This window comes from Chiloscyllium plagiosum, unplaced genomic scaffold, assembly GCF_037043375.1.
Source record: "Chiloscyllium plagiosum isolate Xiang-an unplaced genomic scaffold, Cpla_swu_hap1 HiC_scaffold_20, whole genome shotgun sequence".
NCBI lineage: Eukaryota > Metazoa > Chordata > Chondrichthyes > Orectolobiformes > Hemiscylliidae > Chiloscyllium > Chiloscyllium plagiosum.
In genome coordinates this window covers 866180-880846 of record NW_028270158.1, presented here as the reverse complement: position 1 = coordinate 880846, position 14667 = coordinate 866180, and the positions used below count along the sequence as shown (strand labels likewise).

The following is a 14667-nucleotide window of genomic DNA, read 5'->3' as shown; positions in this document are numbered from 1 at the left end:
ACCCACTATCCTCCATATACCTATCCAATGCCCGCTTAAATGCCCATAAAGAGGGAGAGTCCACCACTGCTACTGGCAGGGCATTCCATGAACTCACGACTCGCTGAGTGAAGAACCTACCCCTAACTTCAGTCCTATATCTACCCCCCCTTAATTTAAAGCTATGCCCCCTTGTAATACCCGACTCCATACGCGGGAAAAGGTTCACACTGTCAACCCTATCTAACCCCCTAATCATCTTGTACACCTCAATCAAGTCACCCCTAAACCTTCTTTTCTCTAATGAAAACAGCCCCAAGTGTCTCAGTCTTTTCTCATACGATCTTCCTTCCATACCAGGCAACATCCTGGTAAACCTCCTCTGCACCCGTTCCAGTGCCTCCACATCCTTCCTATAGTATGGCGACCAAAACTGCACACAATATTCCAGATGCGGCCGCACCAGAGTCTTATACAACTGCATCATGACCTCAGGACTCCGGAACTCAATTCCTCTACCAATAAAAGCCAGTACGCCATATGCCTTCCTCACCGCACTATTTACCTGGGTGGCAACTTTCAGAGATCTGTGTACATGGACACCAAGATCCCTCTGCTCATCCACACTACCAAGTATCCGACCATTAGCCCAGTACCCCATCTTTTTGTTATTCTTCCCAAAGTGAATCACCTCACACTTAGCTACATTGAATTCCATTTGCCACCTTTCTGCCCAGCTCTGCAGCTTCTCTATATCCTGCTGTAACCTGCCACATCCTTCCTCACTGTCAACAACTCCTCCGACTTTCGTATCATCCGCAAACTTGCTCACCCAACCTTCTAACCCCTCTTCCAGGTCATTTATAAAAATGACAAACAGCAATGGTCCCAAAACAGATCCTTGCGGAACACCGCTAGTGACGGCACTCCATGAAGAAACTTTGCCATCAACTACTACCCTCTGTCTTCTTCCATCCAGCCAATTCCTAATCCAAACCTCCAACTCACCCTGAATGCCATATCACCGTATTTTCTGCAGTAGCCTACCATGGGGAACCTTATCAAACGCCTTACTAAAATCCATATATACCACATCTACCGCTTTCCCCTCATCAACCTCCTTCGTCACCTTTTCAAAGAATTCAATAAGGTTTGTGAGGCACGACCTGCCCTTCACAAAACCATGCTGACTATCCTTGATCACATTATTCCTATCCAGATGTGCATAAATCCTATCCCTTACAATTCTCTCTAAGACTTTGCCCACAACAGAAGTGAGACTCACCGGCCTATAGTTACTAGGGTTATCCCTACTCCCCTTTTTGAACAAGGGAACCACATTTGCTATCCTCCAGTCTTCTGGCACTACTCCTGTAGACAAAGAGGACATAAAAATCAAGGCCAATAGCTCTGCAATCTCCTCCCTTGCTTCCCAGAGAAAGCTTCCCAGAGTTTGTGTCCTTGATTGGTCTAGTATGACGTCAGTGTATCTTTGGCTAGGGTGATGTTTATTGATGTGAGTAGGGATGCCGCGTTGAAGGAAACCATGACCTTGTTGTTCTCTACCTTGGTGTCTTTGATGTTAAAAGAATTCCTGGATTGAGTGGCTAGGGTCTTCTAGGTGTTTCAGGTTGCATTGCAGTTCCTTTGCTAATTTGTATGTCAGTGTACCGGAAAGTGAGACTGAGGGAGGCCCCTTGTTTATCTATCTTTTTGGTAGTCAGGAGCAACTAGGTGTGTTGGATTCTTCAGGTTTCATTCTTTGGAGGTTTGTCTTGTTAATTTCACTCGTATTGCAAAGTCTTCTCAGGTCTAGCTGTAATATGGTTTTCTTGCTGTGGAATTGGGTCCATCGCCACCTGTTGGTGGGTATCAGTATCTGCGAATAGTGTCATGATTTGGAGATGCCGGTGTTGGACTGGGGTGTACAAAGTTAAAAATCACACAACACCAGGTTATAGTCCAACAGGTTTAATTAGAAGCACTAGCTTTTGGAGCGACGCTCCTTCATCAGGTGATGGTGCCTATCACCTGATGAAGGAGCGTCGCTCTGAAAGCTAGTGTGCTTCCAATTAAACCTGTTGGACTATAACTTGGTGTTGTGTGATTTTTAACTGCGAATAGTGTGTTTGCTTTTTCAGACCAAGACCGATAAATAGCAAGCGGGACAAAGCACCAGCGCTTCATCGAAGTCTCACTGATAATGTTACCTGGCATGGTGATGAAACGTCTGAGAACAAGTCTATCAGCTCAGCGAGCAAACTTACAACCTGAGCTACAAATCTTCTCCAAAATCACATTGTTTTGTTAATTAACGATGTCAAATATTATAATTCATTGATAACTATTATTTTATTCAATACAGATTCATGGCGAAACAGTTCAAAACCAGCTCGCTGTGCAGCGGGTGGAAATCCCAGTCTACCTTACACTATATTCTCCTGCTATAGACTGGATTCTTCAATGTATTGCATACAGAGCACCAGAGGTTCATTTTAATTTTCTTGAAATTTGAGTATATGAAATGTTTTATTGTTATGCTATGAAACAAAGTTGTGCTTCACTCTGCAAACCTGGAATCCATTGTATGCTGTACTGAGAGGCATCTTTCATCCTTGCTGTGCAAACAGCTTCTACACAGGTTCTTGTAGTAAGTGACTCGGGAGTGATGAGCTAGTTTATAACCTGGTCAGAAATATGCTCTAAAAACCGGCCAAACAGTCCAAAATATATCCATTTTGTAGGTGCACTGACTGATTATATATTAAAACAAGACAATTTTCTAATATTATTGCATTAATTATTTTAGTAGCAGCATTCCATTTAAAACTTAGAGTAGGCATAATAAACATTTAGCTCTACTGTTAACTTGTAAATAAACAGAAAGTCCATTTAGCAGCTTCCAATAATATTTATAAGGGCTTAAATGCATTTTCTAATTTTCCATTTGAAGATTTCTGGAAATCAGTAACAAGACTTCACCTTTTCCTCGTTCTCCAAATCTTGATCAATAGGTTCAACGTCTTTCTGACGTTTCTGGTAGGTCAGTGTTGTAGTGTTCAGTTTTAATGATTTTGAGTCCCTTAAATTTATGTTTGTAATGCATTTTCTTTTTTTTTTTGCCTCTCCCCATCCAAAAAAAATTGGTTTCCAGTTATTTTCTACTCCCTTTGCAATGTGTTCCCCTCTTGCATGCTTTTCCGTGATTGAAAAGGTAACCATGTCATTCATAGTTCCAAGGCTAACTCAAAGCCAATTGCTAGCAAATTTGCAACATCAGCCCAGGGTCAGTACCTTTTGTTTTATTATTTTGCCTCAGCTTTTTATAGAAATGCAGGATTATGTTTCATTCACTTTATTGATTTGACAGTTTTCAATGCTTGGATGGTTCTCATGTTGGTGCCTGTAGCATCATAGGAGAAATAGGAGACGTTGGACAAAAGTGCAAGCCCATTAAAACTGTTGATATGTATCATAGTTCATTGTCAGAGTACTCTTTTGGCATTTTTGAACAAGGGAACCACATTCTTCTAGCTTCTCCTTATGAATCTCTTCTGCACGTTCTCCAAAGCCTCCGCATATTTCCTGTAATGTGGCAATCCGAATTGAACGCAATACTCTTAAGTGTGCCCTAACCAAAGTCTTATAAAGCTGCAAAATGTCATCCTGACTCTTGTACTCAGTGCCCTGACCAATAAAGGCAAGCATGCCACATGCCTCCTCCACCACCCAATTAGCTTACATGGCCACTTTCAGGGAGCTGTGGACTTAAATCCCAAGATCCCTCTGTCCACCAATGCTGTTCAGGGTCCTGCATTAACTGTATACTTCCCTTAACATTTGATCTCCCAAAGTACAGCACCTGACATATACCCAGACTAAACTCCATCTGCCATTTCTCTCCACATATCTGTAACTGATCTATATCCTGCTGTATCCTTTGACAGCCTTCTACATTCTCCACAGCTCCACCAATCTTTGTATCGTCTGCAAACTTACTAACCCACCCAGCTACGTTTTCATCCAAGTCATTTATATGTAGATAAATATATAATATATATCAACAAACAGCAGAGGTCCCAGTACGGATCCCTGTAGAACACTGCTCGTCCCGGACCTCCAGCCTGAGAAACATCCTTCCACCACTATCCTCTGTCTTCTTTGGGCAAGCCAGTTCTGAATAACTGCTAAAAATCACACAACACCAGGTTATAGTCCAACAGGTTTAATTGGAAGCACACTAGCTTTCGGAGCGACGCTCCTTCATCAGGTGATTGTGGAGGGCTCGATCGGAACACAGAATTTATAGCAAAACTTTGCAGTGTGATGTAACTGAAATTATACATTGAAGAATTGATTGTCTGTTAAGCCTTTCATCTGTTAGAAAACAGTGATAGTTTCACTTCTTTCATGTGTAAATCACAAAACCCTTTTTTTAAAGTTGCATTCTTGGGTTAGCTGTTAACAATGGTGATAGCTGGACAATATGTTGAAGGTGTTAGCCCCCTGTGTTCTCTGTCTATGATCTGATGTTTAGATTGATTCCAATCTAAAAAGTGAGATAACAGAGTTTTACATAAATTCATGCAGTTTTTGAGCTCAGAGTTCGACATGAATGTATGTGGTTTTTGAGCAAAGTGCAATGTAACTCTGAAAGTACCAAAAAAAATTCGCCACACACAAAATATATGTGTGCATGTGGGTCTTTGTCTGTCTGTGTGTGTCTGTCTGGGGTGGGGGTTGTGAGTGTGAGAATGTGTGTGTGTGTGTGTGTGTGTATAGTGAGTGCAGAGTGTCTTAGGTCTGTGAGAGGGTGCATGTGTGGGAGTCTGTGTGTCTATAAGGGTGTGTGTGTGTGTGTAGTGCAATGGTGAACACCTATAATGTGACATGAACCCAAAGTCCCGGTTGAGGCCCTCCCTATGGGTACTGAACTTGGCCGAGCAGAGGCTGATATCTACTTTCCTCTGCTGCCTGTCCCAAAGTCCACCTTGGAGGATGGTCACCCGAAGGTCCGAGGCTGAATGTCCTGGACTACTGAAGTGATCCCCAACTGGGAGGGAACTGTCCTGTCTGTTGATTGTTGTGCGCCGCCCAGTCTGTTGATTGTTGTGCGCCGCCCATTCATCCGTTGTCGTAGCCTTTGCTCGGTTTCCCCAATGTACCATGCCTCCGGGCATCCCTGCCTGCAACGTATAAGATAGACAATGTTGGCTGAGTCACATGAGTACCCGCCATATACACGGTGGGAGGTGTTCCCACGCGTAATAGTGGTATCTATGTCCACAATCTGACACGTTTTGCAGCGTCCACCGTGACAGGGTTGTATGGAGTTGTCCTGAGAGCCGGGCAGTTTGCTACGAACAATGATCTGTTTGAGGTTTGGCGGTTGTTTAAAGGAAAGTACTTTTGGAGTGGGAGGGGGAGTTAGTGTTCAGCCACAGGGCGGTTGGGTTGGTTGGTGTTCTCTGAAACGTTCCACAAGTAGGCGGCCTGTCTCCCCAATGTAGAGGAGGCCACATCGGGTGGCTGAACACTTTAACTCCCCCTCCCACTCCACCAAGGTCATGCAGATCCTTGGCTTCCTCCATCGCCATACCATGGCAACACAACGCCTGGAGGAAGAGCGCCTCATCTTCCATCTAGGAACCCTCCAACCACAAGGGATGAATGCAGATTTCTCCAGCTTCCTCCTTTCCCCTCCCCCCACCTTATCTCAGTCCCACCCCTCGGACTCAGAACCGCCTTCCAATTGCAACTACAACATCTATTCTCCCGCTCCTGTTCCTTGGACCTGCTGTGCTTTCCCAGCACCACACCCTTGATACAGTACACCCTACAGACCTACCAATCATTGTGTATAATCTTTCCTTATTAAGACCTTCCAAATTGTATCACTTTTGTTGTGGGTATCACTGGCCAGATTAGTATTTATTACCGATCCCTGATTGCATAGACTGAAGTCACATCAAGTCCATTGCGCGCTCTCAGGAGAAAGTGAGGACTGCAGATGCTGGAGATCAGAGCTGAAAATATGTTGCTGGAAAAGCGCAGCAGGTCAGACAGCATCCAAGGAACAGGAGAATCGACGTTTCGGGCATAAGCCCTTCTTCAGGAATGAGGAAAGTGTGACTCTCTCAGGAGTCATGTATAGGTCAGATGGAGTAAGGGTGACAGTTTCCTTTCATATTTTAGATTAGTCAATCCGATTTAATATTTTTCTGAGAATTGACAATGGTTTTATAGTCATCTTTAGACTCCTAATTCCAGATATTTTATTTAAATTCCACCTGCTGCCATGGCAAGATTCAAATCCAGGTCCCTGACACATTACCAGGGTTTCTGGATTAATAGTCTCATGATAATACCACTAGGCCATTGTCTCCCCAAATATGCTTTATCCCCAAATGCCGTTTTTAGAATTAAATTCCATGTGCCATTGCTCTGCCCAGTTTACCAGCTGATGAATATCAGACTGCAGCCTGAGACCATCCCCCTCACTATCAACAGCACCACCAATTTTGTATAATCTGCAAACTTAACAATTATACCTTCCACATTCACATTCAGGTTGTGAATGTACAACAGGGTCCTAGCACTAATCCCTGTGGTATACTGCTGGTCACAGATTTCCAATTGCAACTACAACACTTCACGATCACTCTTTGCCTCCTTTGGAGAGGGTTTAAACTACTGTGCAGGGGAATGGGAGCCAGGGAAGTAGGACAGTCAATGAAGAAATTGAGGGAGAGGTAGAAACCAAGGCAAACAAGTCTAAGAACAAGAACAGGCAGGGAAACTCGGAGCAAGGGAGGTGCCCTCTGAAATACATGTGTTTCAATGTGCAAAGTATAATAGGCAAGGTAGAGTACTTGGAACTATGCCATTATTGTGATTACGGAGACAGGATTGGCAGCTGAATGCGTTGGAATTTAGATGGTTTAGGTGTGATAGAAGGAGATGTAAAAGGGGTGGGTGAGTTACATCATTGGTAAAGGAGTATCTATCAGCTGCACTGAGGGAGGATGTATCAGAGGATTCGTGCAGTGAGGCAGAACTCAGGAATGGGAAGGGTGAAATCTCAATGCTGGGGTATAGTACAGGCCTCCCAACTGCCACAGGGAGAAGTGAGGATATGCAGACAGATTTTGGGAAGATGTAATAATAGCAGTGTTGTTTTGGTGGGTGATTTTAATTTCCCCTATTTTGACAGGGACTCACTTCACGCCAGGGGCTTGGATGGGGCACAATTTGTAAGGGCCATTCAGGAAGGTTTCTTGACAGTATGTAATCAGTCTAACCAGGGAAGGGATTAACCTGGATCTGGTTTTGGGAAATGAACCCGGCCAGGTGGGGGAGCATTTTGGGAGTAGTGACCATAATAGGGTGAGTTTTAAGATACTCATGGATAAGGATAACAGCCGTCCTCAGATAAAGGTGTTAAATTGGGCTTGTTTTCACTGGAACACAAGAGGTTGAGGGGCAACCTGATAGAGGTTTATTAGATTGAGAGAAAGCCTCATACTTTCCACCCATCCTATCCATGCCATTCAGTGTGGAGGGGTCAGTTACTAGGGGATGCAGGTTCAAGGTGTGGGAGGTGGGCAAGTTTGAGAGATGTGTGAGGCAAGATTTTCATGCAAAGGATGGTGAACACACTGCCAAAGGAGGTGGTGGTCGCAGACACAATAGCAGCATTCAAGAACCACCTGGACGAAGACATGAACAGGAAGGAATTAGAAGGATAAGGATCCTACAAACTAGGATCATTTTAGTATGGAAGGGCAAAATGTGTCAGTGCAGGCTTGGAGGGCAGAAGAGTCTGTTCCTGTGCTGTACTGTTCTTTATTCTTTAGAAATAAACCAGTGTTGGATCCAGTTTGCCAATTTGCCTTGGATCCTGTGGCTCTTACCTTTTGGTCTAGCCTTCTATGACAGACCTTGTCAAAATCTTTAATGAAATCCATGTAAACCAGATCAAGTGTACTATCCTCATCAATCTATTTAGTCAGATTTTCAAAAACTCAATTGAATTAGCCTGACAGTAAATCCCTGTATCACATCCATGCTGACTATCCATAATCAATCCCTGCCTTTCCGAATATTGATTAATCCTGTCCTTCAGACTTTTTTTTGCAATAATTTCCTTATCACTGACATCAGATTAACCAGTCTATAATTACCCAGCCTATCCCTGCTGCTTTTCTCGAACAAAAGAACCATGTTAGCTATCCTTCAATCATCTGGCACTTAACCTGTGGCTAGCTACTTATTAAATATCTCTGCCAGGGCCTCAGCAATCTCCTCCCATTGCAATCTGGGATATGTCTCATCAGGCCCTGGAGAGTCAAGCATCTTTTATGCCTACTAAAACATGTAACACTTTTTCCTTAGTAATCTTAACATGTTGTAAAACCTCATCTTTTCAACTGAAATCTCAAGCTACAATGTCTTTCTCTTGCGAATACAGTTGAGAAATATTCATTTAAGCCCTCCCCCATATCCACTGGCCTCACACACAGTTTGTCCTTTTGGTCTCTGACATGTCCAATCCTTTCCTCCTTGTTCCTAATATACTTATAAAATGTCTTTGGGTTTTCCTTGATGCCAGTGCCAACCTGGACATGTTCTGTTGTCTTAATTATATATTTCAAAAGGGTGTATGGTGTGCACAGATTATGCTTTATGGGTGTTTTCAGTGTTTTGTGGTGTTGAAGTACAAAATGTAAAAAGCTGCTTAAATGTTTAAGATAAATTGTGTGCTGTAAATATTATAAAATATATAATCGACTAGAGTCATAGAAATGTACAGCCCGGAATCCGACCCCTTGGTCCAACCCGTCCATGCCGGCCAAGTATCCCAACCCAATCTAGTCCCAGCTGCCAGCACCCGGCCCATATCCCTCCACGCCCTTCCTATTCATATACCCACCCAGATGCCTTTTAAATGTTGCAATGTACCAGCCTCCACCACTTCCTCTGGCAGCTCATTCCATACACGCACCACCCTCTTGTGTGAAAAAGTTTCCCCTTAGGTCTCTTCTATATCTTTCCCCTCTCACCTTAAACCTATACCCTCTAGTTCTGGACTCCCACACCCCAGGGAAAAGACTTTGTCTATTTATCCTATCCATGCCCCTCATGACCTTTATAGAGGTTTACAAAATCACCCCTCAGCCTCCAACACTCCAGGGAAAACAGCCCCAGCCTGTTCAGCCTGTCCCTATAGCTCAAATCTGCCAACCCTGGTAACATCCTTATAAATCTTTTCTGAACCCTTTCAAATTTTGCAACATTGCAATCTTGGTATCCCTCCTATGTAAACAATCAGTATTCCAACAGTGGCCTAACCAATGTTCTGTACAGCCACAACATGACCTCCCAACTCCTGTATTCAATACTCTGATCAATTAAAGGAAAGCATACTAAACGCCGTCTTCACTATCCTATCTACTTGCGACTCCACTTTCAAGGAGCTATGAACCTGCACTCCAATGTCTCTTTGTTTAGCAAAACTCCCTAGGATTTTACCATTATGTGTCTACATCCTGCTAAGATTTGCTTTCCCAAAATACAGCCCGTCACATTTATCTGAATTAAACTGCATCTGCCACTTCTCACCCCATTGGCCCATCTGATCAAGATCCTGTTGTAATCTGAGATAACCCTCTTCGCTGTCCACTACAACTCCAATTTTGGTGTCATTTGCAAACTTACTAACTGTACCTCTTATGCTCACATCCAAATCACTTATGTAAATGACAAAAAGTAGAGGGCCCAGCACTGATCCTTGTGGCACTCCACTGGTCACAGGCCTCCAGTCTGAAAAACAACCCTCCACCACCACCCTCTGTCTTGCACCTTTGAGCCAGTTCAGTAGCCAAATGGCTAGTTCACCCTGTATTCCATGGGATTTAACCTTCCTAAACAGTCTGCAATGGTGAACCTTGTCGAATGCCTGATTGAGGTCCATATAGTTTAGATGATTCAATGTATTACTGAAATAGAAACATTAAAAGAAAGGAACTAGATGAATTAGTCACATGCCTTACCTTGTGCGCAGATGGGCTGCTTTCAAACTGCATTTGTTATGATTATTTACAGACTTTACTTACAGAAATGATGGACAGATGCAAGAAACTTGGAAACAAGTAAGTGATATAAAACTATTTACACCGCCACATTATGAAAATGTGTGAAATAATTTTGTACATGCCTATGTATGCCTCCTGATGTGTGTTTTGGTCTTCTGTCCCACAATTTCTAATAGTGCTTTGCTGTTGAACTCGGTAATGTCAGCATTTAAACCGGAATTCATTGCAGCAAGATCTATGGATTTCATTGGAATGATAAAGGACTGTGAGGAGTCTGGTTTTCCCAAGGTAGGCCAATGTGCAACATCAAAAAGTGGTGATTTATTTTGTGATGTGCGTCTGTATTCCAGATCCCACACTGCAGCCATTAAACATAGGCCTGTCTATCTGTTCCATGGCACCATGGGAGCTGTGGCAACAAGGTTTCTCCAATTATTTTTACATTCCTTGAGCAATATCATGAAAGCAGATTAAATTGTTAGTAATTTCATTGATTGTCAAGCTGTCTCTACCAGTTAATCACTTTGAAAATTTTTTGTGTGCAGCAGCTTGAAATGTTTCTCAGACGTGTGATGCGATGATGCCTAAGTGTAACTTTACTTGTTTATATGTAATAATAATCCATGGTGGGTTTGGGACATTAATCTCAATTTAAGAGAACAATGATCCCATTTTGGATAGATAGTTAATCCTAAATGGTTGCATCACTGAAACACCATTGAACACATTCTCATTAGTGGAATCTTGCTATGTCTTGCTAAATCTTCCCTCCTACATTAGTGATCACTCTTCAGAAGGATTTCATCAGTTGCGAAGTGCTTTAGGACTTGAGATTTTCAGAAGCATTGTATAATTGCATCTATCCTTCATGCACTTTTATAGTCTTTTAGTTTTTGTGTTGTGCTTGAACATCATTGTGCTTTAATGCAGTTTACTGTGAACTTCATGCATTCTGATCTATTTACACTGCAGCATCTTCTTTTCCAATCCTTGGGGTTGAACTTGGCTTTGGCTGATCCACCTGAGAATGACAGACTGCAAATTCTGAATGAAGCTTGGAAGGTTATTACCAAACTTAAGAATCCACAGGTCAGTAGATCATTATATTTACTTTTTTAGGTAAGAAAACCCATATCTGACTGAACTCTTAACTGAATCTTATGAACATTAATAATACATAAGTTCTTTGGAAATACTTGTCGAGAGAGTTTATCAGAATTAATTTGAATTGGTGTCAATATACAATATGTTTGTATATAGGTAGCATGCATTTCTTTTTGTAGGATGTGGTAGGTGAAGTGTAATGTTTTTAAGAATTGCTTTTATTCATTCTGCAGCTTGAATCAAAAAAACTTGCAATTCTATAGTTATAGAACATAGAACAATACAGCGCAGAACAGGCCCTTTTGCCCTCTGTTGCTCTGACCAGTGAACTAATCTAAGCCCATCCCCCACACTGTCCCATCATCATACACATGCTTATCCAAGGATTGTTTAAATCTCCCTAATAGACAATATGTGCAGGAGTAGGCCATTCATTATGATCATGGCTGATCATCCACAATCAATATCCTGTTCCTGCCTCATCCCGTAACCTTTGATTCCACTATCCTTGAGAGCTCTATCCAACTCTTTCTTGAAAGTATCCAGAGACTTGGCCTCCACAGCCTCCTGGGGCAGACCATTCCACACACCCACCACACTCTGGGTGAAGATGTTTCTCCTCAACTCTGTTCTAAGTGGCCTACCCCTTATTTCTAAACTGTGTCCTCTGGTTCGGGACACGCCCATCAGCAGAAACATGCTTCCTGCCTCCAGAGTGTCCAATCCTTTAATAATCTTATACATCTCAGTCAGATCCCCTCTCAGCTTTCTAAACTCAAGGGTATACAAGCCAAGTCGCTCCAATCTTTCAGCGTAAGATAGTCCCGCCATTCCGGGAATTGACCTTGCGAACCTACGCTGCACTCCCTCAATAGCCAGAATGTCTTTCCTCAAATTTGGAGACCAAACCTGCGCACAATATTCCAGGTGTGGTCTCACCAGGGCCATGTACAGCTGCAGAAGGACCTCTTTGCTTCTATACTCAATCCCTCTTGTTATGAAGGCCAGCATACTATTAGCTTTCTTCACTGCCTGCTGTACCTACATGCTTGCTTTCATTGACTGATGTACAACAACACCCAGATCTCGTTGTACTGCCCCTTTACCTAACTTGACTGCATTTAGGTAGTAGTCTGCCTTCCTGTTCTTGCCACCAAAGTGGGAACTGATCCTGAATCTATAGAACATTGGAAAATGATAACCAATGCATCCATAATTTCTTCAGGATCTGTTCGTGCGGATTGGAGGGTGGCTAATGTTGTACCACTTTTTAAGAAAGGTGGGAGAGAGAAAACAGGAAATTATAGACCAGTTAGTCTGACCTCAGTGGTGGGAAAGATGCTGGAGTCTATTATAAAGGATGAAATTACGACACATCTGGATAGTAGTAACAGGATAGGTCAGAGTCAGCATGGATTTATGAAGGGGAAATCCTGCTTGACTAATCTTCTGGAATTGTTTGAGGATGTAACTCTGAAGATGGACAAGGGAGATCCAGTAGATGTAGTGTACCTGGACTTTCAGAAAGCTTTTGATAAAGTCCCACACAGGAGGTTAGTGAGTAAAATTATTAGATTAGATTAGATTAGATTACATTACATTACATTACAGTGTAGAAACAGGCCCTTCGGCCCAACAAGTCCACACCGACCCGCCAAAGCGAAACCCACCCATACCCCTACATTTACCCCTTACCTAACACTACGGGCAATTTAGCATGGCCAATTCACCTGACCTGCACATCCTTTGGACTGTGGGAGGAAACCGGAGCACCCGGAGGAAACTCACGCAGACACGGGGAGAACGTGCAAACTCCACACAGTCAGTCGCCTGAGGCGGGAATTGAACCCGGGTCTCAGGCGCTGTGAGGCAGCAGTGCTAACCACTGTGCCACCGTGCCGCCCATAAATTATGGCGCATGGCATTGGGGGCAAAGTACTAACTTGGATTGAAAGTTGTTTGGCTGATAGGAAACAAAGCGTAGTGATAAACGGCTCCATTTCGGAATGGCAGGCAGTGACCAGTGGGGTACTGTAGGGATCAGTACTGGGACCGCAGCTTTTTACAATATGTTAATGATATAGAACATGGTATTAGTAATAACATTAGTAAATTTGCTGATGATACTAAGCTAGGTGGCAGGGTGAAATGTGATGAGGATGTTAGGAGATTACAGGGTGACCTGGACAAGTTAGGTGAGTGGGCAGATGCATGACAGATGCAGTTTAATGTGGATAAATTTATGGTTATCCACTTTGGTGGCAAGAAGAGAAAGGCAGATTACTACCTAAAGGGAATCAATTTAGGTAAAGGGGCAGTACAGAGAGATCTGGGTGTTGTTGTACACCAGTCAATGAAGGCAAGCATGCAGGGACAGCAGGTAGTGAAGAAGGTTAATAGCATGCTGGCCTTCATAACGAGGGATTGAGTATAGAAGCAAAGAGGTTCTTCTGCAGCTGTACAGGGTCCTGGTGAGACCACACCTGGAGTACTGTGTGCAGTTCTGGTCTCCAAATTTGAGGAAAGACATTCTGGCTATTGAGGGAGTGCAGCGTAGGTTCACGAGGTCAATTCCCGGAATGGCGGGATTACCTTACACTGAAAGTCTGAAGCGACTGGGCTTGTATACTGTTGAGTTTAGAAGACTGAGAGGGGATCTGATTGAGATGAAAAAGATTATTAAAGGATTGGACACTCTGGAGGCAGGAAACATGTTTCCGCTGATGGGTGAGTCCCGAACCAGAGGACACAGCTTAAAAATACGGGGTAGACCATTTAGTACAGAGATGAGGAGAAACAACTTCACCCAGAGTGTGATGGGTGTGTGGAATGCTCTGCCCCAGAGGGCATTGGAGGCCCACTCTCTGGATTCATTTTAAGAAAGAGTTGAATAGAGCTCTCGAGGATAGTGGAATCAAGGGTTATGGAGGTAAGGCAGGAACAGGATACTGATTGTGGATGATCAGCCATGATCATATTGAATGGTGGTGCAGGCTCGAAGGGCAGAATGGCCTACTCCTGCACCTATTGTCTATTGTCTCGAGCCACCTCCTTCAGCACCCTGGGATGCAGGCCATCAGGTCCCGGGAACTTACCAGCCTTCAGACCTAACAGTCTCTTCAACACCATTTCCTGTCTAATATAAATTCCCTTCTGTTCAGGTCCTTCAGCCACTATTACATCTGGGGGATTGCTCGTGTCTTCCCCAGTGAAGACAGATCGAAAGTACCATTTAAACTCTTCTGCCATTTCTTTGTTCCCCGTAATAAATTCACCCGTTTCTGTCTTCAAGGGCCCAATTTTAGTCTTCACCATTTTTGTTTCTTTTCACATTCCTAAAAAAGCTGTTACTATCCTCCTTTATATTTTTGGCCAGTTTACCTTCGTACCTTATTTTTTCTTTGCGTATTCCTTTTTTAGTTATCTTCTGTTGTTCGTTAAAAGCTTCCCAGTCCTCCGATTTCCCACTCATCTTTGCTATGTTATATTT

At 43.2% G+C, this 14667-nt stretch overlaps 1 protein-coding gene across 2 annotated transcripts in view; it reads left to right on the top strand.

The window, feature by feature from the left end:
• The window catches only part of vps35l (VPS35 endosomal protein sorting factor like), a 155363-nt gene that overhangs the window by 55076 nt on the left and 85620 nt on the right, over positions 1–14667 (top strand). For both annotated transcript variants that reach the window (XM_043712168.2, XM_087997581.1), the window contains exons 14-17: positions 2345–2467; positions 10084–10130; positions 10250–10361; positions 11046–11162. In XM_043712168.2, coding sequence (XP_043568103.1) covers positions 2345–2467; positions 10084–10130; positions 10250–10361; positions 11046–11162 — 399 coding nt within the window. The remainder of the gene's footprint in view (positions 1–2344; positions 2468–10083; positions 10131–10249; positions 10362–11045; positions 11163–14667) is intronic.